Source organism: Stegodyphus dumicola, chromosome 2 (genome assembly GCF_044657685.1).
Source record: "Stegodyphus dumicola isolate Sdum_Otavi_A_Nest chromosome 2, ASM4465768v1".
Lineage (NCBI taxonomy): Eukaryota > Metazoa > Arthropoda > Arachnida > Araneae > Eresidae > Stegodyphus > Stegodyphus dumicola.
This window is the reverse complement of record NC_140769.1, coordinates 250,686,226-250,713,158: the sequence shown is the minus strand read 5'-3', so window position 1 is coordinate 250,713,158 and position 26,933 is coordinate 250,686,226. Positions and strand designations below refer to the sequence as shown.

The following is a 26,933-nucleotide window of genomic DNA, read 5'->3' as shown; positions in this document are numbered from 1 at the left end:
AAAAAATTGCCGTTTGAGGCCTTATTTTGGCCAACCTGGCTTTCCTAATCAAAGATTTATTTATAAATTGTTAATAGCGTCAGAGGAAATTTATTTTAAATTTTGAGAAAACATGAGTAATTGCTTCTTCAATGAAGTGTGAGAGATGTGGATCATACAGATGAAGATCGTTAGCGGACCGTTTTTTATTTATTTATTTTTTTTTTTTTTATTTTTTTATTTTTTTTGTGTGGTACTTATCAATATAAGACAGGTTAAAAAATGTAAGTATATAAATTTCCTTTACTTCATAATTGTATGCTTCAATTTTTATTAAAAAATTAATACAATATTTTAAAAAATTCCTGAGATATTTATTGCCGCATATGTTTTAATGTTAAATAATTAAATCTTATAAAACTTATTTTAAAGTATTTAAGTAATATTTTAATTCTTTTAAACGTTGGTATGATGTTTTTAACTCGATATTCAATTTAAGTAATATTTTAATCCAATTAAATGTTGCGCAATGTTTTTATTCTATTATATGAAAGTAATAATTTAACCGGTGCTACTTTGGCAGACGGTTGCACGGATTTTTGGCGATTTACGTTGGCGCAATTGTTGGCGCGATTTCTACAAACGTCAGCCATCTTGAAAAACGCTGTTTTTACGCATACTAAAGTATTCGAAACTTAAAAAAAATAAAATAAATAAATATCATTAGAAATAATGGATTAATTTTTTTGTTGAAAATGTCGTTTTTTAAGATGGCAGGCAAGTGTAAATAAATACATTTACTATGAGTATAAAATACTAAAGTAAGGTTATTATTACTTTCATATAGCAAAGAAGACAATAAAAACACCGCTTTAAAAACATTGTGCCAACGTTTAATTAGATTAAAATATTACTGAAATTGAATATCGAAATAAAAAACATCATCCAACATTTAAAAGAATTAGAATATTATTAAATTTAAATACTTTAAAATACGTTATATAGAATATAATATATATATATATATATATATATATATATATATATATATATATATTATATATATAGAATAAATACATTTACTACGAGTATAAAATACTAAAAAAAGGTTAAATTATTACTTTCATATAGCATAGAAATAGAATAAAAATACCACTATAAAAACATTGCGCCAACGTTTAATTGGATTAAAATATTACGTAAATTGAATATCGAATTAAAAACCATCATACCAACGTTTAAAAGAATTAAAGTATTACTTAAATTAAATACTTTAAAATAAGTAAATAAGAACGCTTCGTACACTAGAGCTAAAATGACAGCAATTAGTTTATTGTTGGTAAAAAAGGAGGAATGTCTAATAATTTTCTTACCGTTACAGCGGTTATTTCTTCCAACATGACCACAATATCATATACGGCCGTCTCAGAATCGGCTCTTCTAACGGTCTTCATCTGTGATCTACATTTTCGCACTTCATTGAAGAAACAATTAGCGACGTTTCCTTCAAAAATTTAAAATAAATTTCCTCTGACCCTTGTAAGAACTTATAAATAAATCTTTGATTAGGAAAGCCAGGCTGGCGAAAATAAGGTCTCAAAGGACAATTTTTTGATTCCGAAACCAAAAATTCTTGGTACTTATCAAAAACAACATTCATCTTTGAAGGAGACATTTTTGAAGGAATTCGAAGATATGAATTAAATTTTAAAATGGCGCGGTAATGCACAAATTTTCAGCAACCTATCAGGGAGCTGATTACAGCTCATTAATGCACAAATATTCTAAAACCAATCAGCGAGCTGATTACATCACGCCTAGAATTAAATTTATTTAAATAATCATACATAATAAAATCATTTTAAAAAAGAAATGCAAAATTAAATTGTATTTTAATATTTAACAGCCATAAATAATGTTTAAAACATTAGATTAAATTTATAGATATTAAAACTAATTACTTTTAAAGTAAGGTGACGTCACTGATTACATCATCCACAGCATAAAATTTCATAAAATATGATAAAGAATAAAATTTTTATTTCAAATAAAAATGCAAAATTAAATTGATTTTTAATATTTAGAAGCCATAAATAATATTTAAAACACGGAATTTATGCATGATAACACGCATTATTTTTTAAATAAAATGTCAACAAAGTATCGGTTACCATAAATAACTTATCCAGCAATGGATTTACCATAAGTCGTATTACTAGCCAAAAGAAAAATTGCCAAAAACTCGCCAAAATCCGTGCAACCGTCTACCAAAGTAGCACCATTTAACCTTACTTTAGCATTTTATAGTCTTAGTAAATGTATTTATTTACATTTCCCAGCCATCTTAAAAAACAACGTTTTCAACAAAAAATTAATCCATTATTTTTAACGATATTTATTTATTTATTTATTTTTTTTTTTTTTTAAGTTTCGAATACTTTATGCGTAAAATACGTAAAAACAGCATTTTTCAAGATGGCTGACGACTGTAAAAACCGCGCCAATGTAAATCGCCAAAAATCCGTGCAACTGTCTACCAAAGTAGCACCCAGAGACCTACAAATACAGCCTAAATAAGGCTATATTAAATGCTTAGCGGCCAACTTCTTTCACACAGTACATCCACAATAATAGGCCCGTCTACACGTAGCGATTTTCTCGGCCGACTTATCTGGCCGACAATATCTGAGATAGCTCGCCTGTCCACACGGAACGATTTTCTCGTTAGTACAGGAATTCACTCAGCCAATCACTGTGAAAGGAAGTGTTCCCGCCCTCTACAGCGTCACACCGTCTACGATTTGTAAACAAAGCTTACGGTGGTGTCAAATAGTAAAAAATAATGTTTGACTATTTTAAATTGCTACTATAGATACAGCTACAATTTTGAAATTAGCTACTGCTACAGAAGGGAAAAAATGCGTTTGGACCAGAAATTGGGTCAAACGACGAGAAATTCATAGTGCCTTCGTAATTCCCTGCTCCGGGAGTTGCGTATTGAATACACAGTACAATTCGGAAAGTGTTTACGGATGATGCCGCGTGATTTTGATTTTTTGCTAAATTTAGTTTGCAGGAAAATTTAAAAAAAAAAAAAAAAAGCCTTTTTTTGTGTACTGAGTACACAGATTACTCCTTTTTTAGATTATTTATTTATTTTTAAATTTCACTTTATGACACTCCTATTTGTTCATTTAAATCTTGAAATAATAAAATAACCATATTTCAGAAAAAATAAGTAGCTATTGTGCTTTAAATCAAAACCTTTATTAATGAATAAATAGACAATAATATCATGAATATCAAACCAATATGAGTAAAAAGTATTAATAAAGAATAAAGATTACTACATTACAAAGCAACAGTGTAATTTCAGTGCAAAAATTTTAAATACGAAATATCATAAAGGTGCAAAGTCTTAAGTAGTATACTTATTGAACATTAAAAAACTAATATCAGCATAATTAAATAACTAATACAGTCTGAAAACTATGATTATATGACTCTATCAGTTAATCAGCGAATAAAATTTAGAAATATTCAATTAAATTGGGATGTAATTTGCTTTCGCAAAATTCAATTAACACAAAACTGAGTTTGACTTTTGATTTTCTTTTGATCAGTAGATCTAAAACAAGTGCCAACGGCCATTCGAAAAATAAAAAAAAAAAAAAAAAAAAAAAAAGACGTTAAAATTCAATAAAAACAGCCCACCCGTAGGCGAAAAAATAAAACTTGACTTTTAAGTCATGCAGTTCGAATTTAGTCAATGAGAAACTAAAAAAAAAAGTTCTTCGAGGCGCAGAAATTCCAAAACTAAGGGTGGGGGATCGAACCCACAATCTCGACGTACAAAGAAAACCTAGGCTGCTCTTTACCACTAGGCTACGATCACGCGTGAAGAAGTTGTCGGAGAAGCTATGTACTTCGTCACCTGATTAACTCGCATTTTCGGCGAAGTCAATTGAGTCTCTGCGCTGCTTTATTCTCGACTGGAGATTTTGCTTTTTGAATTTTTTCAATGAGTGCGACCACAGTTTCAAGTAGTTTCTGAATATTTTTATCTAGTACCCATGACATGGCATCATTAATAGTTTTTGGAACTTTTCTTCGGGGAGTTAAAATCATTTTCACCCAGAATTAGATAATATTTGAATATATAAAGTAATGGGGAAGCAAATCTTATCAAAATAAAAGACTCCTTTAATTTTTTATTTTTAAAATTTACATTACTCGTGTCCCACAACACAACTTTTTCTCTATAGAAATCTATTAGTTGAGTTTCGCTCCAACGAAATGCAGCCATATTTATTATTCCAAATGAGAAAAGCACGTGATCACTCAAAGCAATCTTATTGGCTAAAGACTCCGATTTTATCGTACGCTAGTGAGGATTCCGAGTATGGACGCGGACGAGGACGGTCGCTCGACAGCCTTCAACTATGGAATTTTGTGATTCTTCACAGCAAAATGTGCAAAATACCAAATTGGATACTCCGCCTGTGCAATTGTGTACTACAATGTGCAATTCGCAACCAGAGAAAATCATCCCTGCACCGGATGATGAACGGGGAAGACTTGTCAGTCAGTTTTACGAACTCAAACATCAGTTCGAATCAATTCAGAAGCAGAAAAACTTCATGAGACGAACACCGACTCCTGTGGATACTGCCAGCTACAATCAGCTTGACAATGCTGGTAAAGTACTTTTTCATAAGATCAACGAGATAGCGAACGTGTTAGAAGTTCCTATCTTTCACTTGCCTCCGACCAGAGATGAATTTCTAAAAATCATCGAGACTGAGCGGTTAACCAAAATGGCCGCTACAGCCGTTGAAAATCCTCTTCTTCTCCAAACGGAGGCGAAAACGACCCACGAGATCCGAGGAAAACCTGTTTCTGCCCGTAAGCGCAAGACGCAAACAGTGGATTCTGAGGGGTTTATTACTCCCGCCACCAGAAAAATGGGAAAACCTCCCATAATTGATTTAACTGTGGATAGTAACAGTAACCAAAATACTATTCAAAATTCAAATACTTTTATTTCAAATTCTTACTTAGCTAGTACTAATATTGCTAGAAAAAACAGTAAAAATAATTATGAAGCTATTAAAGAATGACTCATCAACGGCGGTGACCCCGTCAAGGAGCAAACCCCCGAGGGAGAAACCAGTTCCGAGCAGGCACGGAGCGTTCCCCCCCCCCTCCACCACAGCCTCAAAATCAAATACCGGCTATTCATATGAGGAGTAGCAAGAACTGGAAGACCCAGGTGTCTTTCTTAAGAGAAATTGCCCCAAACCTTAAGAGTACTCTCACTGGACCATATTTAAAAATTTTCACTGGACCATATTTAAAAATTTGAACTCCAGACTGAACTGGAGTTCAGGGAGGTCACACGTTGGATGAAGCAAGCCGGCATCCAATTCAAAACTTTTGATCTTAAACAGGACCGGCCAGTCAAAATTGTAGTCAGAGGCCTCCCTGTGGAAACTGATGTCGAGGACGTCAAAGAGGAAATCGAGTCACTGGGATTTAAAGCGCATCGCTGCGTTCGGCTTTACCAGCCAGGCTCTAGACATCTAATGCCACTTGTTTATGTATAAGTCATCCCACACCCTTTCCTCGACCAACTGTTTGCCGTCACTGACATGTGGGGCACAGAAGTCAGCATTGAGCGTTATCGCGGCCGAAAGGGCCCTATTCAATGCTTTAGGTGCCAGGGATTTTTCCATTCTTCGGAACTCTGCACTTTGCCAATCCGTTGTGTGAGATGCTCTGGACCCCACTGGGTACGTGAGTGCACCAAGGGGCTTGATGTACCTGCAACTTGCTGCAACTGTGGTGGAAGTCATCCAGCCTCATATAAATCTTGTCCTCGACACCCAGCTAATAAGCGGTCTCGTGGAAAGAAAACCACGCTTAAATATAGGGCAGCTGCTCAGACAGCCCCCCCTGAAGGTTCTTCTAAGCCCCAAGCACAAGCTACTAAAGCACGTCCCATGCCTGCTCCCCCTAACGACGTCAACTCACCGTCGTATGCAACGGCGGTGAAGAACGCCACCGGGCACGGATTCAGAGCTCAGAATCCAAGACTGCCGGCCGCAGAAAAACCTGTAGCCCCAGCAGTATTAACCTCAGCAGAGTGTGCAAATGATTCCGAAGATGTCTTCGCATCCACACTAAAATGCTTGATTGAAATCTCCCGTGACCCTACGGTAGACAAGCATATTCTGCTCCAAGCCTTCAAAAGAGCTATGCCAAAGCTTAGGCAGGCAGACGCTCTGATGAGGGCTTTTTACTTATATGAAAGCTATATCGAGCTTTCAAATTAATTTCGACCTTCATTAGACCCATGTCTTCTGTTTTTCAACCAGGAATCTTTTTAAACGGCCTAATATTCAATTGTGTCAGAAAAAGTTCATTTACCAACTCTGAACTAACCATTGGCTCTTGGAATGCCAACGGACTTCAAAACAAGATCCATGAAGTAAGAGACTTTGTGGTAGAACACGATCTTGACGTGTTTTTAGTCCAACAGACTCATCTAAACTCAGGAAATACTCCCAAAATTGGGAATTATGACATTTACTCGACGGACAGGGTGTCACAAGGCAGAAATCCGAGTGGTGGCACTTGTATTTATGTGAAACAATCGATCAAACATCACATAATACCGTCCCCTGATTTAAATATTTTGGAAGCGACTATTATCCAAATTTTCCTTCAAAATTCTCCCCCACTCACAATTGTTTCAGCTTACTAACCTCCACAATCAACTGCACGTGGAAGGCCTTCTTTCCCTGTCAGTGATTTTGACAAACTTTTGAATATTTCAAATCACCTGATCATTGCTGGCGATCTAAATTCACGTCTTACCGCATGGTTTTGTTCTAACAGGAACAGGTATGGCATTAGTCTAAATTCATGGTGCCAGAGTAACCATGTACAGATCATAGCTCCTACCCTCCCGACTTACTACCCTGTAAGAGGGTCCCCTGCAGTACTCGATCTGGCTGCTTTCTATAATATTTTCTTTAGGCATGAAATTGAAGTGATACAAGACTTAGACTCTGATCACTATCCTATTTTGATAACCTTAGATGTTCAAAATCGTTACTCAAAATTACAGGAGCGAGTCTCAACAAATTGGGACGATTTTCGATTTATTTTGGAAAACACAGCACTCCCTCCCATACAAATTTCCAGCAATGCGGACTTTGACAGGCAGATTAAAAATCTGGAGTCTTTACTTAAAGAAGCGAGAGCTGCGGCTTCAAAACCTATTCAGCACCCTGGGGCTAGACTCCCACCTGAGACTAAATTCAAAATTAAGCAGCGGAACTACTTGCGAAGAATCTGGCAAAGGTCTCGCGATCCCAGTATCCGCGTCCAATTTCGCAAGATACAAAACGAGATAAGGACTGAAACCCGCTTATTAAAACAAGCGGAGTGGGAAAATTATATTGAGTCCCTAACGACTGAAAACAAATCGATTTGGCGTGCAGCCGCCCGATTACGCAAACATTACAAGCTCATTCCGCCCCTTGAAACGGCCGATGGCGCACAGATGGCCTACACAGACTCAGAAAAGGCCGAATCTATTGCTGACAGCCTTGCTACTCAATTCACACCAAACAACGACTCCTACTGTAACCGCCCGGTTACACAGGGGCGCATCCATTCACGGGTTGAAGACTTTCTATCACAACTTTTCACGCCTGACCTCAGGCCAACTGATCCAACTGAAGTCATGGTTTACATTGATAAAATTAAACCTGACAAGGCCCCTGGCATAGATTCAATTTCGAATCGCATGATCAAAAACTTCCCCGTAATGTTTATTGTCTGGATTACGGTCCTTATTAATTTAATGCTCAGAAGCTATTTTCCCGACTGTTGGAAAACTGCAGCTGTCGTGCCCATTCCAAAACCGGGACAAAATTTAAACTTACCCGTCAATTACAGACCAATTAGTCTGCTCTCGTCTCTCTCAAAAATCTACGAGTATGTCTTGCTTAATCGCCTGAATGAATTCTGTCGAGATCAAAATTTGATCATCCCGGAACAATTCGGCTTCCGACCTAAACACTCCACTGTACACCAGTTATTACGTGTAGTGGAATTCATTCATGAAGGCTTTCGCAAGCGAGAGAAAACTGGTATCGTCTATCTTGACGTAGCCAAAGCCTTTCATAGGGTTTGGCATGACGGACTTATCTACAAGCTCATGCGGCTTGGTTTCTCGGCTCATTTCATTAAAATTATTAACTCGTACTTGACAGGACGAAGTTTCCGTGTGCGAGTTAACCACGAATTCTCCACTCCCCGCCCAATCTATGCCGGCTGTCCACAGGGCAGTCTCGTCGGGCCTTCAGTTTTCAACCTCTACGTAAATGACATTCCTAAGGCCCCTAGTATCGATCTTGCTTTATATGCGGACGATACAGCCATCATCGCACAGCATTCCAACACCTTCACGGTAATCTCTACACTACAGAGTTACCTTTCAGCCTTAGAACTCTGGCTCGGTTTGTATAAAATCTAATTCAATGTCGCAAAATGTGCTGCTACTCTGTTCATCCGAAGAAATATCCCCCGTTTAGATAACTTAATTCTCTTCGGTGAACCTATTCCCTGGGTTTCTTCATATAAATATCTTGGTGTATTACTTGATTCAAAATTAACTTGGCAACCTCACATTCAAAAAATCATTGCGAATGCGACGGTTGTCAAATCCAATCTGCGCCCCTTCTTCGCTTTAAATAGCGACCTGTCAATTGACAACAAGATTTTGCTCTACAAGTCTATCATAAGGCCTGTTCTGACTTATGCATGCCCCATTTGGGGCCCATCAGCACTGACTAACAGAAAACATGTCCAAACTTTTCAATCTAAATTGCTTCGGCAAATACTCAAAGCTCCGTGGTATATAAGGAACGAAGAGATTCATAACGATCTCAAAATTATGCCCATTAATCGCTTTATACAGCGACTTTCGGAAAACTTTTTCAAAAATATTCAACATGTTGCAAATCCTGTGCTGCATATGCTACCTGTATATGATCCTGCAGTAGCCTCATCTAGGAAGAGACCGAGATCGGTTCTCAACCCGGACTATGCTGCAAACCCATTTAAACGGGCAAGGTATGCTCACACTGACATACATGTGAATAATTACTTCTCGTTCCTTCCCCTTCCCGCCTCTCGAGTCTTGAATGCTTAAGTCATTGACCGGAGGAACCCCTCCTGCTTCTTTAAGAAGAAGCTTTACAGTCGCAGGCGACTGAACCTAATTTTTAAATCTAAAGTCAATTGACTATTTCTCTACTTCAAAATAGCTCTTTCAGCCCTTCTAAAAGGGCTTTTACTTGCTTTTAGCTCCCCTTAAGAGGTGTCAATCATTTGGCCTTAAAGACCGCACTGAATAGCGGACGGAAACGAAACTGCTCCCTCCGTCAGCTGACCAACTGACACAGCAACTTTTTTCGACGCGTAAGAGCGTTCCCCCCTCCGTCCTTTCCCCTCCGCGAAGTTGACGTTCGCAAAGAAAGATCAAGTATCAAGGAAACACCTGCTTTTATTTTCTAGTCTTTAGCAAAAATTTTGTTTAAGATGACTGCCCCTATCTAATTTATTCTGGCTCTTATTTTGGCGCAAAATTAGACCTTCTGAGTTTTTATATTTGTTTTCAGTGTGAAGGCACTTATTCTTAAAAGCTTTTTTCGGCTTAACAAAATTTTTACCTTATTAGAAAATTCCCTCTTTTGATGTTGACATTTTATTCTTCAGATGATGTGGAGGTAAAGGCGTTTATGCCTAAGAACTCCGTAACACGAACTTCCTTGATCCTTGATGTACGCTAGTGAGCAGTGAACACCAGTTCTGAAATCGCGGCAGAGAACATGACCGATTTCTGGCACATGCGCAGATCCTTAAAATTGTTGCTCTACCAGAAAGTCGGCCGAGAAAATCGCTTCGTGTAGACGGGCCTTTATTAGCAATTTCAGACACGCTCCGCACCCAAGAAAAAAAATCGGTACCCCTATGACATCCTACACACCTAACAACAGTAACCGCAATTGACTCATTCACGTTTAATTGATTTTGCGGTTTGCATCCGCTGTTCCATCTTGAAACGTCACTGACCTTTCCCCCCTTTCGCTGCCGACAAGATTCTCTTCTCATTTCTCCCACACCTCCTACTGCCAGTACCTGCTACTGCCCTGTTCTTCTTTCGTTTTACCCTAGATTGCTTATCAAAAGCCGTGTAAGAAAATGAGTCTAGATCATGACACACGAGAATATAATACGATATTTGTGGTTTAAATAACTCATCAGCCGCCGCTGGGTCCTAGCAATGTATGATAGATTAATGATATCGTATTTCGTGATCGTAATGATTATTTGCACCCCTCTCTGAAAAGTTCCTGGAAGCTGAGTTTTTAAAATGGTATCGTAATGTTTTTGAGTAACAAATAAGTAGGTGGGGTTTCTTTCTTACCGCTGACATAAAGAGCTATATTGCTGCGCCGGAAGCAGTGCAAGTACCCAGGGAACGGACGTATCAATAGAAGTACTGTGTGATTGACAAGCAGCTGCTTCCTAGCTCTGTTGCCAGCTTTGTAAAAGCTAGCGCACGTCCTGCGACTTGGGGTAACTGAAGCCATCTCTCTCTTCACTTTTTTCAGTATATGCTTCTTAATGGTCCTGCCAAGCTGTCATATCGAAAGGAAAAATGATTTTTATTATGGAGGAGAGGGTTATTAATGGAAATAGGAAGTTGTTATTGAATTTGGGTTTTAATAAATTAATTGTGGCAGAAACATTTTGCAAAATCTTGCTGCCTGTTTCCTCAGCTAGTCAGCCAGTTTATTTCCAGTAATCGCTTTGTGTGCTGGAACTCAGCACAGAACCGAAAATTTAGGAGAAGGAATTCACAATACTATTAGGCGAATGGCTTGTACAAAGTGCCAAATATTTTTCAAAATTAAGTAAAATATTTAAACTAGATTAATTTTTACATAAATCTGTAGTTCTCCATTTTGTATTAAGTTCTGTGTATACGTCGGTGAATCGCAGCAATTATTCATCAAACGAAATAACAAAACGTCAGAGAATCATAGAAATTATTCATTAAACAAAATAACAAAATTAGCTTGCCTTGTCATTTACGTCCATTCGGAAGATAATGCAGGTAGGAATACCTTCTTTTCTCTGTGCAGGAAACCAAATCACTCTCACCAGATTTTTAACTTGGTGGTTCGGAGGACTTATTACATATTCTGTTTTAGTCCACAGTCTTGGAGTTAAGGCGATGGATGTTAGATATCTTGCAGAAAGTGCAATACCAATGTGGTAAAATAACAAGACGAACGCAGAGTATTCTCAGCAAATGCTCCCATTCTAAAGGTAACTGGAACATTTCTCCTCCTCAATTTCTATCTTTGATTCTTTTTACAAACTCGTGAGCGTTCGAATTGTGTTCACCCTCCCTATGGCCAACACAAGTGTACACAAACTTTTCCGTACAACTATTCAAAAGCGTAGAAATTACAAAAGGTGTTTTTATGCAACTAGTCGGAAGTCTAGCATTTTCAGTGTGTATCGGCTAACCGTTCAATGTCGGACGATTAGACACAGCTATCCGGTCTCCGCTTAATTCGAAAGGAAAACCGATCGCAAACGAAAAAGAATGTCTTCCTTACTAAATACAGTTCGTCACATGAAAACCGGATTAAACACATCATTTCGAAGGTGTGAACTAAATATATATTATATTTTCCGTCCGTTAACTTTCGAAGTGCTAAAAGTATTAATATATATGTACTAATGCCTTATTCGGGGTCGAATTAAAGGTCGTTTCCATTAGGAAGAAAATACAATCCAAGTTTTGAAGTTCGGTTTCCTGTGAGGTGGAATGTTATTTAAGAACTTTTGTTAAAATTTCATATCAGAATAACGATTAAAAATTATAGTATTTTTCTATTCTTAATTGTCGTGACTTGAATTATTTTTTGCAATGTACATTTCATTGAATTATTTATTACAATGTGCATTTCATTTCTTATTTCACATAATAAAATTAATTGACGTGAAATATACATCTTTTAAATCGTATTATTGTGATAACTTCATAAACACTGTGCTATCTTTTAACTGTATCTATTCCAGCTTTTAAATGTAACATGATATAAAATTGTATAATGGTGATATATTCGGTATTCACGATAATTGACATAGTATTCACGATCACGGCTAGCAAATATATTGGATAAAGATCTGATACTTCTTCTGAAAGATCTGATATATTTTCATAAATTTTTTATAAGTGACTATAGCTGATTGATAGTCTAAGGTCTGTAAATGGAATTTTGTACCTTATCATTTGACATTTGTGACTTATTATTTGATGAAATGGGTATTTTAACATTATGACTATCATGTGTCTATTTTTTATAAATTTGTGCTTATGTGTATATCATCATTTGTGTGTATTTGTTTTCAGATCTTTTAGGATAGGAAGTTCTTGTAATTCTAATAGTGATAGCTGGTTTAGTAAACTTTTAATGGTTCGAAAAATTGATCCTGGTCATGATTCTCATTCAAGATTATTATCAGCTTCAGAAATAATATATGAGATGCAAAGTAAGTATTTATGGTAACATATTTATTTATGGATATTTGTATACTAAAGATTGAGTGAAGTCATTTATTAATAAGCCAGAATTGTTTAATTTATCCAGTATAGCAATTTAATCTATATAAAAGGGTTAAAATTAATTCAGCACAAAACGTATCTTAAAAGAACTGTGACAAGTATCTCATGTGTTTATTGAGTATTATACCAAAATTTGTAAAGCATTTATGGATGTTTATTTGAATACATATATATAGAGCTGAAAGTAGATTAGGCATTATATAATGCATAAAGCATATAACTGATCACTGGATAATAAAGCTACTACAGTTTTAAGATTATTAAAGATTTTTTCTTCCGATGCGAGTTGAAATTTCTGTTAGATATCACTAGGCTTTCAGTGTTTGCCGAGCATTTAGGAAGCATAGTAGTATTTGTATATGCATGATGTTTTAGTTATATAGTATTCTCAAATTAGGATCTTTCTATAGACCTTCTCTATAATTTTTGAGTTAATAGACTTTTTTCTTCTTGCAAAAATTATGTTTCAGGGTCCCGCAAGGTAAAATTGGTGATGTTTTTGGCACCACTCCTGTTTATGTGCAACGCCCTTACAAGTGAAATGGCATCCAAAACGTAATGCAGTAAAACATAAAAAACTCAGTAAACTGCATTTTAAATCAAAATAAAACAAGGAGATAACATAAAAATGGAAATACATATTATCTGATCTACACAGTACAAAAAGAAAATATCGACTTACCTTATTTAGAAATTTCTGTGTCTTCAATGTGTGGTGCACAGAATTCCTTGACAGCATCTCAAAACTGTGTAAAAGTATCTGAACTAGAATCTGTATACTGCAATCGTCACATAAATTCACAAAATTAAGAATCAAAAATACCTTCCGTAGTGTCGGATTGTTGGTTGCATTTCTTTCGAAAATCCCTTTTTATTACACCTGACATACCTTTGATAATGTTGATATCTTTGATAGTGTGATCCGGTTTCCAGATCCTTCATTTACATATCAGTAAATCAGGGATCCCCAAACTATTTTGGGCAAGTGACCCTTTTTCCAAAATGAACTGTTACCTCAGATCCCCATGGCCAAATTACCTACTTTTAAGATCAATCCCCTTATTCATAATGGTCTGCTAACTTAAAATAGCTGCTACAGAGTGTTATTTTTCATTCTGACTTAGGTCAATAGAAGAAGACAGAGTGAGAATTAGCAATGCTTTAAGTTAGCAGACTATTATGAATAAGGGGTCTATCTTTAGTTTTTTCCTATTGATACAAAATAACTAGGTACTAAGGTACCAATTGGAAAACTTTGCACTTGGTTAAGTGAGTAAAGTTGACTTCATTTTCTCATCAAAATTTAACAAAATAAAAAGACATACAATTCAGTAAATATCAAGTTTAATTTATAATGATTATTACAAATTAAGTACTTAAAGAATCTTGAGTAGGTAGGATATTATATTTAAAAAAGTATTAATTCGCAAAGAGAAAATAAAACATTCAGTGTGATGGATGAACCTGGTGACTATCTACCAATCTAGCTACATCCGGTTCGATATTTGTGAGTTGCAGCCTTAAATCTCCACTTTGGTTGATTTTCAAACGGTTTCTTTGTTTCGTCAAAATGTTTATTACCACACTGAAGCTTTTTTCAACTAGGCATGATGATGGAAGAGCGATGAGGTATTTTTCAGGAATGTTCCACAATGTAGGATACTGTGTTTCAATGTTGCATTGCAACCAGAACTTCTGATAGCCTTGGTTGAACTTCTGCTTAAGCTCTTAGTCTGTGCTGATGGTAATCAACTCTTCTTGCATTATCACATTGGCTTCTTCTATGCCTGTGGTATTGTACGGATTTATTATCCATTGAGGAATTTGTAAATTTAAAAGATTCTCAAACCTCTCCGTAAAATCCTTGTGTAATGCGTCAAAGTGAGTGACATATAATAAAATGTCATCATCTTGAAGCATTTCTGGTAATTTTGACAAATGCGGAAACTGCAAATATTCTTTTCTGCCTAAATTTTGTTTATAAAGGATTAGTTTACCCACGAAGGCCGATATTATTGATTTTGTTTTAATCAAGGTAAGATCGTCACCCTGCAGTTGCAAATTAACTTTGTTGAACATTCCAAAGATATCAGTCAAGTAATAAATATCTGTTTTACAATTGTTCAGATTTTCTTTCAAATGCAAATCGTTTTCTTGTAAAAACTCCAACACAGATTCAAAAATGGCTGAAAATCTTTTTAAGCAAGAGCCTCTTGATAGCCAGCGAACTTCAGTGTGCAGAAGTAATCGAGTAAAGACTTCGTTGTTTTCCTCACATAGCTGAGCAAATAACCGAGAGTTCAAAGAATTGCTTTGAATCTTGTTGATAGCATTTATTACATATTGTAAAGACTTATGCAATTAAGGACTCAGCTTTTTTGCTACTAAATGCTGCCTGTGAATCACGCAGTGAATGACCAGTACATCAGGCAGTTGTCGCTTTAAGTGAGCTATAAAACCACAATGACGACCAACCATAGACGGTGCACCATCAGTCGCAACAGAAACAATGTTCTTCCATGGAAATAGCTTTGTCAGTAAAAAAAATGTTCCACGGCCTGAAAAATCGATTCTCCTCTGCTATCAGTCTCTAAATATGTAGCAAAAAGCAGTTCTTAGCACATATTTTCATCTTTGATAAATCGAACATATCCTAACAACAGAGCTTCATTGCCGGGTAATGTAGACTCGTCCAACTGGAGAGAGAATCTGTTGGTCTGTAAGAACTTGTATAAAATGTTTTCCACATTGCTTCCCATCTCGTCTATGCGTCTCTGAACGGTGTTATTGCTCAAAGGTATTCTCTTTAAAATATCATGTGCGGGTTTGTGCAATGCATTGTTAAGGACCTCCGTAATGGCTGGTAAGATAAGCTGCTCTCCAATTGTGTTGGGTTTCCCCGACTTCGCTATTAGTAAAGATATATTATAGGACATTCGTAAACCATCGTCGTCTTTAATAGATGATGACACAAACATCGATCTTATGGATGGCCTTTTGTCTAGTTTTTCTTTAAGTGCTTGAAAAAATATCAAGGGCTTACTTTTTTTGTCAGCATGTACTCTTGATAAGTGGTCATCCTTTTTTGAAGGCTTCATGGCATCATTACTGAATACTTTTTCACATATGAGACACATCGGCAAGTGTTGATTTGATGGAGATTCAATAAATCTGAACTTCAAGTAGTCCAAACTGTATTGTCTGCATTTTTTTTCGTATCCGCCATCATAAAATCTCAGTAATCAGTCACTTTACTTAACTTAATTAGCTATGTAATAACTCTGTAATCTCTTGAAATAAATGAGTACTTATATGAGTTATTATCGTTCAAGCTCCAACGAATTTCAAAACGCAAATGAACTTTCAACCTAAGTGCAAGCTCGTTAAATAGTAAAATATCAGGAACATGTTTGGACTTGATCATGAATTCATTCGTGTTAAATCATGAAAGCATCAAATAGAGAGCAAGTCAAAATGCGCCTGAATAACGTACGCTTGAACTCATTATCTTGCACAAACTTGTCCACACAGACTTGCTGAGTTCTTCATCTTGTACGAACTTGAGACTTTACATTACTACAACAATGCTGTTTCCTACAAAAATATTAATTATTCTTAGTACATGTAATACAACATAAACAATACAGTACCTACCTATCTTGAAAGTTTTAAATAAGAACTTGTGTTAATTTAATAGGGGTCGATTTTTAGACCTCGTCGACCCCCAAAATCAGTTTTCGTTTATGTCGACCCCTAGGAAAGGGGTCGATATCGACAACTTTGGGAATCCCGGCAGTAAATCAATGCTTTCTTCCATTCATTCCAAATCGTACAGAACCTTCGCGTTAATCTTACCACCAGCAGCCAAGTGTAAAGCACAAAATAAGCAACGTACTTCCTAATCGACATCTAGCACAGAAGTAAGCTCTGAGAAATATTCTCCCAACACAAAATCAGTGCGATCACACATTACAACCAATTGTGTCATGATAGGATTTCCAAAATATAAAGTGTAAAATACTCAAGTTACCATAAATGAAACAACAACTTGCCCATAACCCAAGGGGTACCCCAAAATATAGAGTGCCCTCCTTCTTTTATGTTACCTTTTTATTTAGACATCATGTTTTGACTGTGTTGTTGCATATATTTTTTCATCTGAAGCAAAAAGGTAAATACGCAGGCCCATAAACAATGCAAGCTGTCTGACCATTTGATAATAAATAAATAAAATAATTAAAAAATAAATTAGACAAGAATAAGTACGCGCATACATACGTTAAAGTTAACCATATGTGTACATTTCATATCCATTAATAATAACTGTTTCAAATCATAATGCAGTAACTCTTACAATAATAATTAATCTTAGCTTTATATATTCAGAAAATGACACATAAAATAAATTTCTGTTTTGAAATGAAAAACATTAAAAGTTTCCTTTTTGATAAATAATATTGAAATAATATAAAGGCTTTGGAATAGGGTAACAGGTAGTTTGGCGACAGTTTGGTAAGGCGATAAAGGTTACTAGCTTGGACTTTAACAGTGTACATGGATAAAGTCAAGAGTGTGCGCAATGCCATTTTTGTGAAATTCTGGGATTTTTTTTAAATAGGTGAAATGTTAATGGCTCAATAGAAAATTTAAAATATGAAAATAGGTCGACGTGTACATGGATGATACCGTGTATGTGCAATTCTTAAAAACGCGGCAAGCAGTGGGCGATTCTGTACTTTTTCCCAGTTTTGCACCTAATCTTCATCATGATTAAGCACTTTTGTCCCAGAAAAGTTCTAGCATAAGCGTAATTCGGCTAGCAGATTGTTGGAAAAAAATGTGGATTAAAAAAAAATGTCTTTTCTTCGTGAAAACAAAATGGCGTCAAAAAACAAACTAGCAGGTTGCTGTAGCAGGGTTGGTCGCCAAATTTTTGCCAAAAATCGTCAAGTTACCATAATCCAAAGATTAACCAATATAAATAATAATGTAAGTAATAAAACAAATGTTGCATTAATTTTTCAAGCACTTACCTATTTTCCCCTGCTTTTAATAAAGTAAAATTATTACTAATTTTTCAAATTGTACTTGATCATTTAACCCTTCAGTGGTCACTAGATAAAGCAATTCCTTCTTCTCAAATTTACGTAATATCTGTCAGTTGTAAATTTGTAATGCGAGCTATGTTCACTTATACCCACTGCGGTGCATAACAGGAATGCGAGTTGAGTTTGTTGATGAGCATGAAAAGGTTAATTTATGCTCTATATGCTCGTGTTTGAAAGTTTTTTTTTTTTAAAGATCAGGTAAAAATGTGGTATATACAGTACAAAGTCCATAATCCGAACTCGTCGGGACTTTGGTGATTCTGGATTAGGAGTTTTTCCAGATTATAGATCATATATTTAAATCTGGTAAGATGGCATGCTGAAATTTTACTATTAAAAATATGAAACTGTAATTAATGAAATAAAGAGCAATTATGATCTAAAGGTTATCAAAATAAAAAAAATAATAAAAAAAACTTAATATTTATTTATTTACTTTATTAAACAATTCTTCCTATGTAAGTTGTTTAAGTTGCTTCGTTTTTTGTGCTAATACTTTCTCTTTAATTCTATAAATAGACATAATTTCTTGTTCAGTTACAAAGTTCCACTGTTCGAGTCCTGTAATTGCTGTGTCGAGAATACCAACTAACTTGTCAATCGAAATTTTTTCATTTTCAATAACCTCTCTGTCATTTTTTTCACTATCAGAAGCGATATTTTCTGGATCTAGAACCATACTACGGATTTCGCCGCCCGTTAATTGATTGATGATTGGGGCATTGTCGTCGCAATGAAAAACTTCTGCTATTTCATCTTCATTTATTACCACTTCTCCACATTTCTTTACAAAATCTAATAACTGGAAAATTTCACCTTTAGTTTACAATGTCCGAAAACCTTCAAATTCGCGATTATCATCTTCATCGTCCTCACCATGAAATATGGTAGCTGGCCATAAATTATGCCCAGCATTTTTTAATGTATCTGGAGACACATCCTCCCACGATCTTGCGATGGTTCACACAGTAGATATTATGCTAAAAAATTTCAAAGTCTTGAATAGTCTTGCCATTGTTAAAAAAATTTAACATAGATTTTAAAAGTGCTACTTTATGTTTGCATTTCAGTGCGTGTACTATTCCCATATTCATAGGCTGAATGATAGACATACAATTTGGAGGGAAGAATAATATGGATACATTATCTTTCACTAAAACTTTAAGTGAAGTATGCGCCGAACAGTAAGTGCTTGAAAAACAATCAGGATTATTTTTGAGTCATCAGGTAAACCAACCGAATTCAAATGTCGCCGAGCCTTGGGTATAAAATGATTTTCAAACCAATCATTCATCAGCACTTGTGTCATCCATGCTCTTATACTTGCATGATAATATATAATGAGGAAAATCCTTACTGCTTTAAATGCTCGAGGTCATTCATGTTTTCCGATTAATCGCTTAGGATTCTTTGACACCAGTTGGAGCCTTTTCTATAGAGGTTGCCAAGATAATTTGTGGTACATATTGCCAGAAAAGACCAGTTTTGTCAGTGTTGTAAATTTGTTCTGGAGATAATTGTTCACTGGTAATGAGTTCAGTGAATTCATTTGCAAATTGTTCAGCAGCTTCAGTATCAGCTGAAGCTTTTTCACCTGAAATTTTTAGTTGTCTTATACCATTGCAATTTTTAAATTTGGTTAACCAACCTGTTGAATATGTGCACTCAGTGTTTACATTCATTTCTTCATGAAATAGTTTCTATTGAGCCATTAACATTGGAACCATCAATGGCATGCCCTCGCTGCGACATGCTGTCTGACCCATTCAATAATCACTGTGTTATCATCGTCACTTTTAGCATAACAAACCCTTTTTCTGTTATTCATTGCAAGTGGGGTGTCAAAATCCACAAAAAAATTCAAAAAGTTCCTCTTTTGTTTTGCTTATGTTATATACCGTTGATTTTCCAATGTCATACTGCTTTCATAATTTTGAGACGGCTATGCCTTTATCCATTTTTTCCAGCAATTCCACTTTTTGTTTGATGGACATCGAAACATGCTTTTGCTTTGTAGATCCTTTGGCAGCTCCAGAATTGGAAACTCTTTTTGACATAATCGAAAGTTCAAGCTTAATTTCTGTGAAATTGCTCTAACAGTCTGCAAAAAATAAGAAGCCGGATCCAATTAGAAGATTAAGGAACAGCGCAATCTGCAACATTAACTGAAATGCTTTAAAATCAGTAAAGATAATTTTAACCTAGCTAATACCGTCCGTTATATTACATTAAACGCGCATGCATAAAGCATACAAAAAAAGGTTTGTGGCCTTGAGGGCCAGATAATGGACGTCCGGATTACGGACTTTGTACTGTATCTTATTATTATTGTTATTATTATTTTAAGTTTGCTGAAGCTTCTTTCTCCATTAGCAACTGTAACTGGCAGTATTAAAAGCATTCTTAATGCCACTTAAATTTCAGGTGTAACTGAACTAAGCTATATTTGAAAATGTCTTTTTAAAATATTTAATCTCCTAACTGCTTTAGTGTCAAGAATAATTGAAATAGCATGGTTTTAAAAATTAGATATTTCTAACTGAATTTCTTCATCATTTTTATCATTTGATATTGAGATGCTGACTTATAAGCTGTTAGTTTTCCAATAATTTCTCACCAGTTAGAAAACAAAAATTGTAACACGCTTTGTAACAAGTTAAATTTTCATATTTCAGTTTCAGTTGTGAGATTAAAATGCTTAACTCTTCTATAATTTCAATTATGAAAAAGATATTTTTGTTGGAAAATTAGTTTACTTATGAATTGATTTTTAATTTGATTTAGTAACCTTTTTCCTTTTCTACTCAAATTTAGTTGATATATTTATCTCTAAAACTATATTTTTATATATTTCAAGAATACTTCTAGAAAATATTTTCTTTCATCATCTGCTGTGGAGAAAAAGGTAACTTTCTATTAAGTGTGGAGCTTTATAGACATTTAATAGTTATTTTGTGTATTATAGTATTAAATTCCACTCAGATAACATACATAAAATTTTTTAATTGATTTTCTTCAAAATGCAGTTATTTTCATCTCACTGCTATAAAAATCGAAACTTGTAGGTGACTCACTGGTTGATTTCCATACAAGATTGCACAGTCTTTTTTTTTTTTTTTTTTTTTTTTTTTTTTTTTTTTTTTTTTGTTCACATTGTAGAATTTTGGTGCCAAGTTTGTATGTGATTCCAAATGTGTGCAATTTTCTGATTTTCTTTTTAGCAAAAATGCGATAGTTTTGTGCATGGGTAGAGCAACAGCACAAAAGCCAGGAAGGGCATGCCTTAATGTTTGTAAGGTAGAAAAAAATTATTTTAACTGTATTTTGAAGATATAAATCTTAGAAAAAGTCACTGTAATTGTTTTCTTTATTGCAATCTTGGCATCATTTGGTACATGTGAAAATACATTTACAAAAATATTTTATATATTCTTCATTTTTAACAAATGTTCAAAATTATTTGAGGATCTATAAGGCTATAATGGTATGGACACAAAATCATTTAAACACTATGATTGTTATTCATATACTAATAGTTTTAGGTACACAAGATATGATTTATAGCCTTGTGTCTTCAATGTCTGAAAATTGAATAATATTCATTCATGTTTCCTGTCTTCAGTGTTTGACAGGTGAAAAACATCGATTCATATTTCTCTTTGACTGTTTATTAATAGGTAAATTTCTGCTGTTGTAATCAGTATAATTTAATGAGAGCTTATTAGTCTGAATGCTGTCTTCTTATTTTCAAAATTGCTAGTTACATTTACTTATTTTTAATTTTTTATCACTTATCATTTTTTAAGTATAAAAACTTAAATTTCATAAATTATTCTCTTTAAATAATTCAATTTATAATAAAACACCTTCTTTCTGTAGATTAAAAATAATAATGTAATAGGCATAAATATGCTAATTTATGTTAATGTCTGGAATAAATATCCAACAGATACTATGCATTCAGTTTCATATTTTAAAAATGTAATAGAAGTCTGTTGGGTTGTTTGTTTTTAAAAACCTTAACCTAAATTTAATATATAGTAATATCCTGTATTAGGTAATGCATTCCATAGAACTTTACATAACTTGAATTTTATGCGATAATATTTGTAAATTGCTTAATTAACTTAATAAGAAACCACAACATTAGTTACATAATAATATTTTCATGCTACTTTATAAATTGAGCATTATGCAGGAGTATTTACTCTGATATAAAATTATAAGATATATATATATATATATATATATATAAGAATCTGAAATAAATTATTATAGTAATATAAAAGCAAAATTATGTTATATAAAAACAAACTGAGGATATAAAATGTCTTGTAATTTGTTTTTATTTTACAAGAATATAACTGAATGCAAGAAGTATGTGTCAGCAAAAAAGAGGAGTTATTTACAGAATACTTATATCTAATTGGTAGGTTTTAGTTTAAATGTTAAAACTTGTGCACTGTTGTAACTGCAAATTTATGTAAGTTGAGAAAGCTTTAAAGATTATAAAAACATTTAATGTATTTAAGATATACAGATATAAATATAATAATAATACAGATTTTAAATATACAGCTGTTTATTAAAAAAACAATTTTTATGATGTGTCATTTTCTAATTTAAAGAAGTCTTTTAACATTAATGTATGCTTAAAAATTCAAACATATTTTAGATATGTATTATTTGTCAATTTTTCTAGCTCATGATGTCAAACCTGAAAAAATCGAACCATACCTGGAGAATTAGTAAGTTAAAACTTTTCATGCATAACTTAATCTTTAAAGAATTTCAAACAAATCAAATATGTAGTTCAATGTAATTTGCTGTTTTCTTCCTTAATGTGTTAAATCAGCGTTTCTCAAACTGTGGGTTGCGACCCCAAAAAATTTAACAGTTTTGATATTTTTTACTGCTAAATTTTATGATAATAATTTTACAATCATCAAATATTTTTATGCAATGTGTCTGAAAATAGATAAAGATAAGACAATATAGACAAAGAAAAAAGGAAAGCATTTCGACGCATTCATTTTATGATAGAAACTTTCATTTTGCTTGTTTTGCACGCAACGCTGTCATTTCGTCTGTTAATTATTTAAGCATGAAAACTGATTTAATTCTTATTATTTTAGGTAAAAAAACAGTAATAAAAATAAAAACTTAATTATTTAAAACGTATATTATTGCGGCCCACATTAATCATAATATTTTAGGAGCCGTGTGGTTTTACGCGTTTAAAGACTTTTAAAAAGTACGTAAGAACACAGCCATAGTATTCTAAAAAGCTGTGTTATATTCACCCCCGCCGATTTTCACCACCTCACCCGGTAGTGACGCACCGCTAGCCAGCGGCAAAACGGAGCCTCGAACAGAAGAGAAATATTCTCTAAGGGCGAACCAGGTTGCTACCTCCAACAAACTAATTTGCTGGGTTACCAGCTTTGAACGTTTATCGATATTTTTTGGGGATGTTTACATTTAACGGATCCTTTGCGGAAGTGCTTCCCAAATGTTTCTTTGAGAATAAAATTAATTCAATAGAAAATTTATTTGAATTTATCTCAAATTATAATTTTTTTTTATCTCTTGTTGATTAAAGTTAAAAAAGGATACTATAGGATGTCTATAGGAACTACTATTCTGAAGTGAATATGTCATATTGGAAGGCTGATGTTGAAGGATGTACAAAATTACTAAGTCATCATTTCTCACTGAAAGCAATGGCTTGAATTTGTTTGGATACCAGTTAACTCTAAAATGATCCCTCTGATTTAATATCTTAACTCATTTTCATCAAATATACATCAAACTCAAAACTGGATACATCAGGAGCCATCTGACATTTTCATGTGTAATGAATTGGTTATGTTCATAACCCTTGGGAGTTTAAACAAAATCTTGTTTAATTGTCAAACCATATATAAATATGATATGAAAAAGGTTTGTTTTAAAAAAATTTGACTTTTTCTGATTGAATTATCCTTCATTATAAATTTCTTTATAAATAACCCATTAATAAATTTTTAACATTGCTACAACGAAAATTTTATTTTCTTATTTTTTAGTCTTTTGTAATCAAAGCCTTTTGTATATAAACATACGTACTTAATAATGCATGTTTTTAAATTTAATTTCTTTTGTGTTTTAGTGAAAACTATGCAAAAGTAGCGGCAGAAAAGTCAGAAGGTACTGAATTAGTTGGGAGCTGGCGTGTAGAAATAGGTGATCAAGATCAGTTTAGTGAGTAAAACGTTTTGTTAAAATATGTGGTGTAATTTTTTTTTTAATATTCAGTTTGTTTTGAAACTAACTTTGTTGTTTAGAGCAGCGATCGCCAAAGGTGGTCCATGGACCACTGTTGGTCCGTGAAGACTTTCTATGGTTCGCAGAAAAATTGAGACATAATTTCTATTTTTATGAAGATTCAGTTTAAAAAATGACTATTGTAGTCGTTAATGACACAGTTTTTATGTGTGTCTATAGTAAATTTGAGGGATTTTTATGAGAACCATCTGCATTCTTGTTTACAATTGCATTACTGGAAGTTTCCGTTTTTCTTTGTCTAATTGCTTATCATTGGAACCATTGCTGAGAAAGTGATGATTATTATGTTTACAATAATTAAAATTTTGCGGCATAATACTATCAGTTTATTGATATAGTACAAAGTCGTTGATCTGGACTCGTAAGGATTTCGGCGATTCCGAATTAGGGGTTTTTCCGGATTAAAGATCATCAATTTTAAATCTGGTAAGATGGCATGCAGAAATTATAAAATTAAAAATATAAAACCGTAATTTTTTAAATAAAGAGCAATTATGATCTAAAGGGTATCAAAATAAAAAAAAAAGCTTAATATTTATTTGTTTAGTTTATTAAACATTTCTTTCAATGTAAGTTGTTTAAGTTGCTTCATTTTTGTGTGCTAATACTTTCTCTTTAATTCTATAAACAGACATAATTTCTTGTTCAGTTATAAAGTTTCGCTGTTCAAGTCCTCTAATTGCTGTGCCAAGAATACCGACTAACTTGTCAATCGAAATTTTTTTGTTTTCACTAACCTGCCTGTCACTTTCTTCATGCCTTTATCCAATTTTTGAAGCAATTCCACTTTGTGTTTGATGGACATCGAAACATGCTTTTGCTTTGTAGATCTTTTGGCAGCTCCAGAATCAGAAACTATTTTTGACATAATCAAAAGTTCAAGCTTACTTTTTATAAAATTTCTCTAACAGTCTGCAGAAATTAATAATCCAATTAGAAGATTAAGGAACAACGCAATCTGCAACATTATCTGAGATAGATAATTAGATAATTTTAGCCTAGCTTATACCGTCCGTTATACATTAAATGCGCATGCGTAAATGCTATGTAAGCGCAGAAAGTTTGTAGCTTTGAGGTCCAGATTACAGATCATTCCGGATTATGGCTTTCCAGATTAAAGACTTTGTACTATATTGCTTTGTGTTTGCTGGTTTGTTCTTGCTTTTCATGAAGTTTTTGTTCAGTGATATGGAAATGTGAAGCTTTCTGTGCAAGAAGGTAAGATTTTTGTACTTTTCATGTAATTTTTCAATGTGAACAAAATATGTGTAGTTTGCTGATTATTATTGTATAAATGTATTTACCTTTTTCAAATCCATATTAGTGGTCTGCTAAATATAAAATTATATATGTAGTGGTCCATGAAATTCTAAGGGTTCACTACTGCTGAGCAGAGTATTTCATTAATTATTTACTTTTTTTATTTCCTCATTATATTTTTTTCTATATACTTTCCTGTTAATTTCTTTATTTTATTCATCATTTCCAATTAAGATAATTTAATATTACTAGATTTTGCATTTCTATTTGTAGTTTTACCAGATTTTCAGAAGTAGAGTACATTTGGTATCTTTTCGTTAACAAGGCATCACTTGGTGCCATGTATAAATTTTGGCAGAGAAACTGGCTAGAAATAGAAAATGGCAACTGGAAGGATGCATATTGTTGCATGAAAAGAATAGTTTTTTTGTAATAAATCCAAAACACACACACAGACAAAAAAAAAAAAAAAAAAAAAAAAGACAAATGAAAGATTCACAACTAGAAATTTATGTAATTAATCCAGTCAGAAGTTGTTAAGTGATTCATTATTTGCAGTTGACAGAAATCTACCAACATTGCATGAGCATTTGATATGGAAAGTAAATAAAACAAACAGCTATTAGAAAAGGGATGTATAATCCTTTGAATTAAAATCTGCCTTATAAAACTTTCTTTTTATGAAGCTATCTTTCACTACACATTATTTTGGTGCTTCGATAGTTGTAAAAACAAATTCATTTCGTTGTTTTCCAAATGCCTTTCACTATGCATATCTTTATCATAAAAAAATTTAATCACCACTTTTCTTCTTTTGTCAATTACCTAATCATATACTTCATGTTGATTCTTTGTCTAAAAATAAGTAGGTACACAATAAAAATGAACACTTGAACAAAAATGCAACTTAAAGTGTCGAAGGAAAAATTACTGTGTTGAAGCTTGTTCATAATGACATCACTGCATAGCTATTTGTAGGATGTTAATAAATAGTTATGACTGGTGTCTCACTTAAAAAAAGTAGCTTCATTTTATTTTAATGTAATAACTGCATTATAATTCTTTTAATATTTATTTGCATTTTGTTGTATATTGACTGTCATAGATTTTTTAATATATAACCAGACTTTAAACTTTTGAAAAGAGCCTAAAGAGAACCAGAGATACAGGCTGTTAAAGTCTATTGGGCTTTGGTGAGAGAAGTTTTTTGAGATTTTAAGAGGTTCAGACCGATTTTTTTAGGATGTTCTTGTGATGCATTCTTCATTTATTGGACATGTTTATTCAAATCTCTTGGGAAGAGTGTATAAATGCAGTTGCCATAGAGGCTAGAAGTTAATTGAAAATTTGCCTAACTATTTTCAAACTGTTGTGCTACTCTATTTGTGTTATGCTGAGTCAGCAGTTTTATAATTCACAATTTTCATCTTGTATTGAAGAGAATGTTAGTGTTATATCTCCTGGAATTATCTATAGCCAATCATTTTATTCGTAAAAATAATTGTTTAGAGCTGTAATAAAAGTTCAGGTGTTCCTCT

The 26,933-nt window shown here is 33.6% G+C and overlaps 1 protein-coding gene across 3 annotated transcripts in view; it reads left to right on the top strand.

Annotated features, from left to right (window-relative positions):
- Positions 1 to 11,281: 11,281 nt before the first annotated feature.
- The window catches only part of LOC118198851 (protein NipSnap-like), a 49,111-nt gene continuing 33,459 nt past the window's right edge, over positions 11,282 to 26,933 (top strand). Inside the window, exons 1-4 of one of the 3 annotated variants that reach the window (XM_035370636.2) lie at positions 11,282 to 11,391; positions 12,488 to 12,627; positions 22,511 to 22,556; positions 23,960 to 24,051. In XM_035370636.2, coding sequence (XP_035226527.1) covers positions 12,549 to 12,627; positions 22,511 to 22,556; positions 23,960 to 24,051 — 217 coding nt within the window. In that variant the 5' untranslated portion in view covers positions 11,282 to 11,391; positions 12,488 to 12,548. Of the gene's footprint in view, positions 11,392 to 11,577; positions 11,737 to 11,844; positions 11,895 to 12,487; positions 12,628 to 22,510; positions 22,557 to 23,959; positions 24,052 to 26,933 lie in introns of those variants that run through there. The other 2 variants (XM_035370635.2, XM_085812011.1) reach the window with 2 other exon arrangements.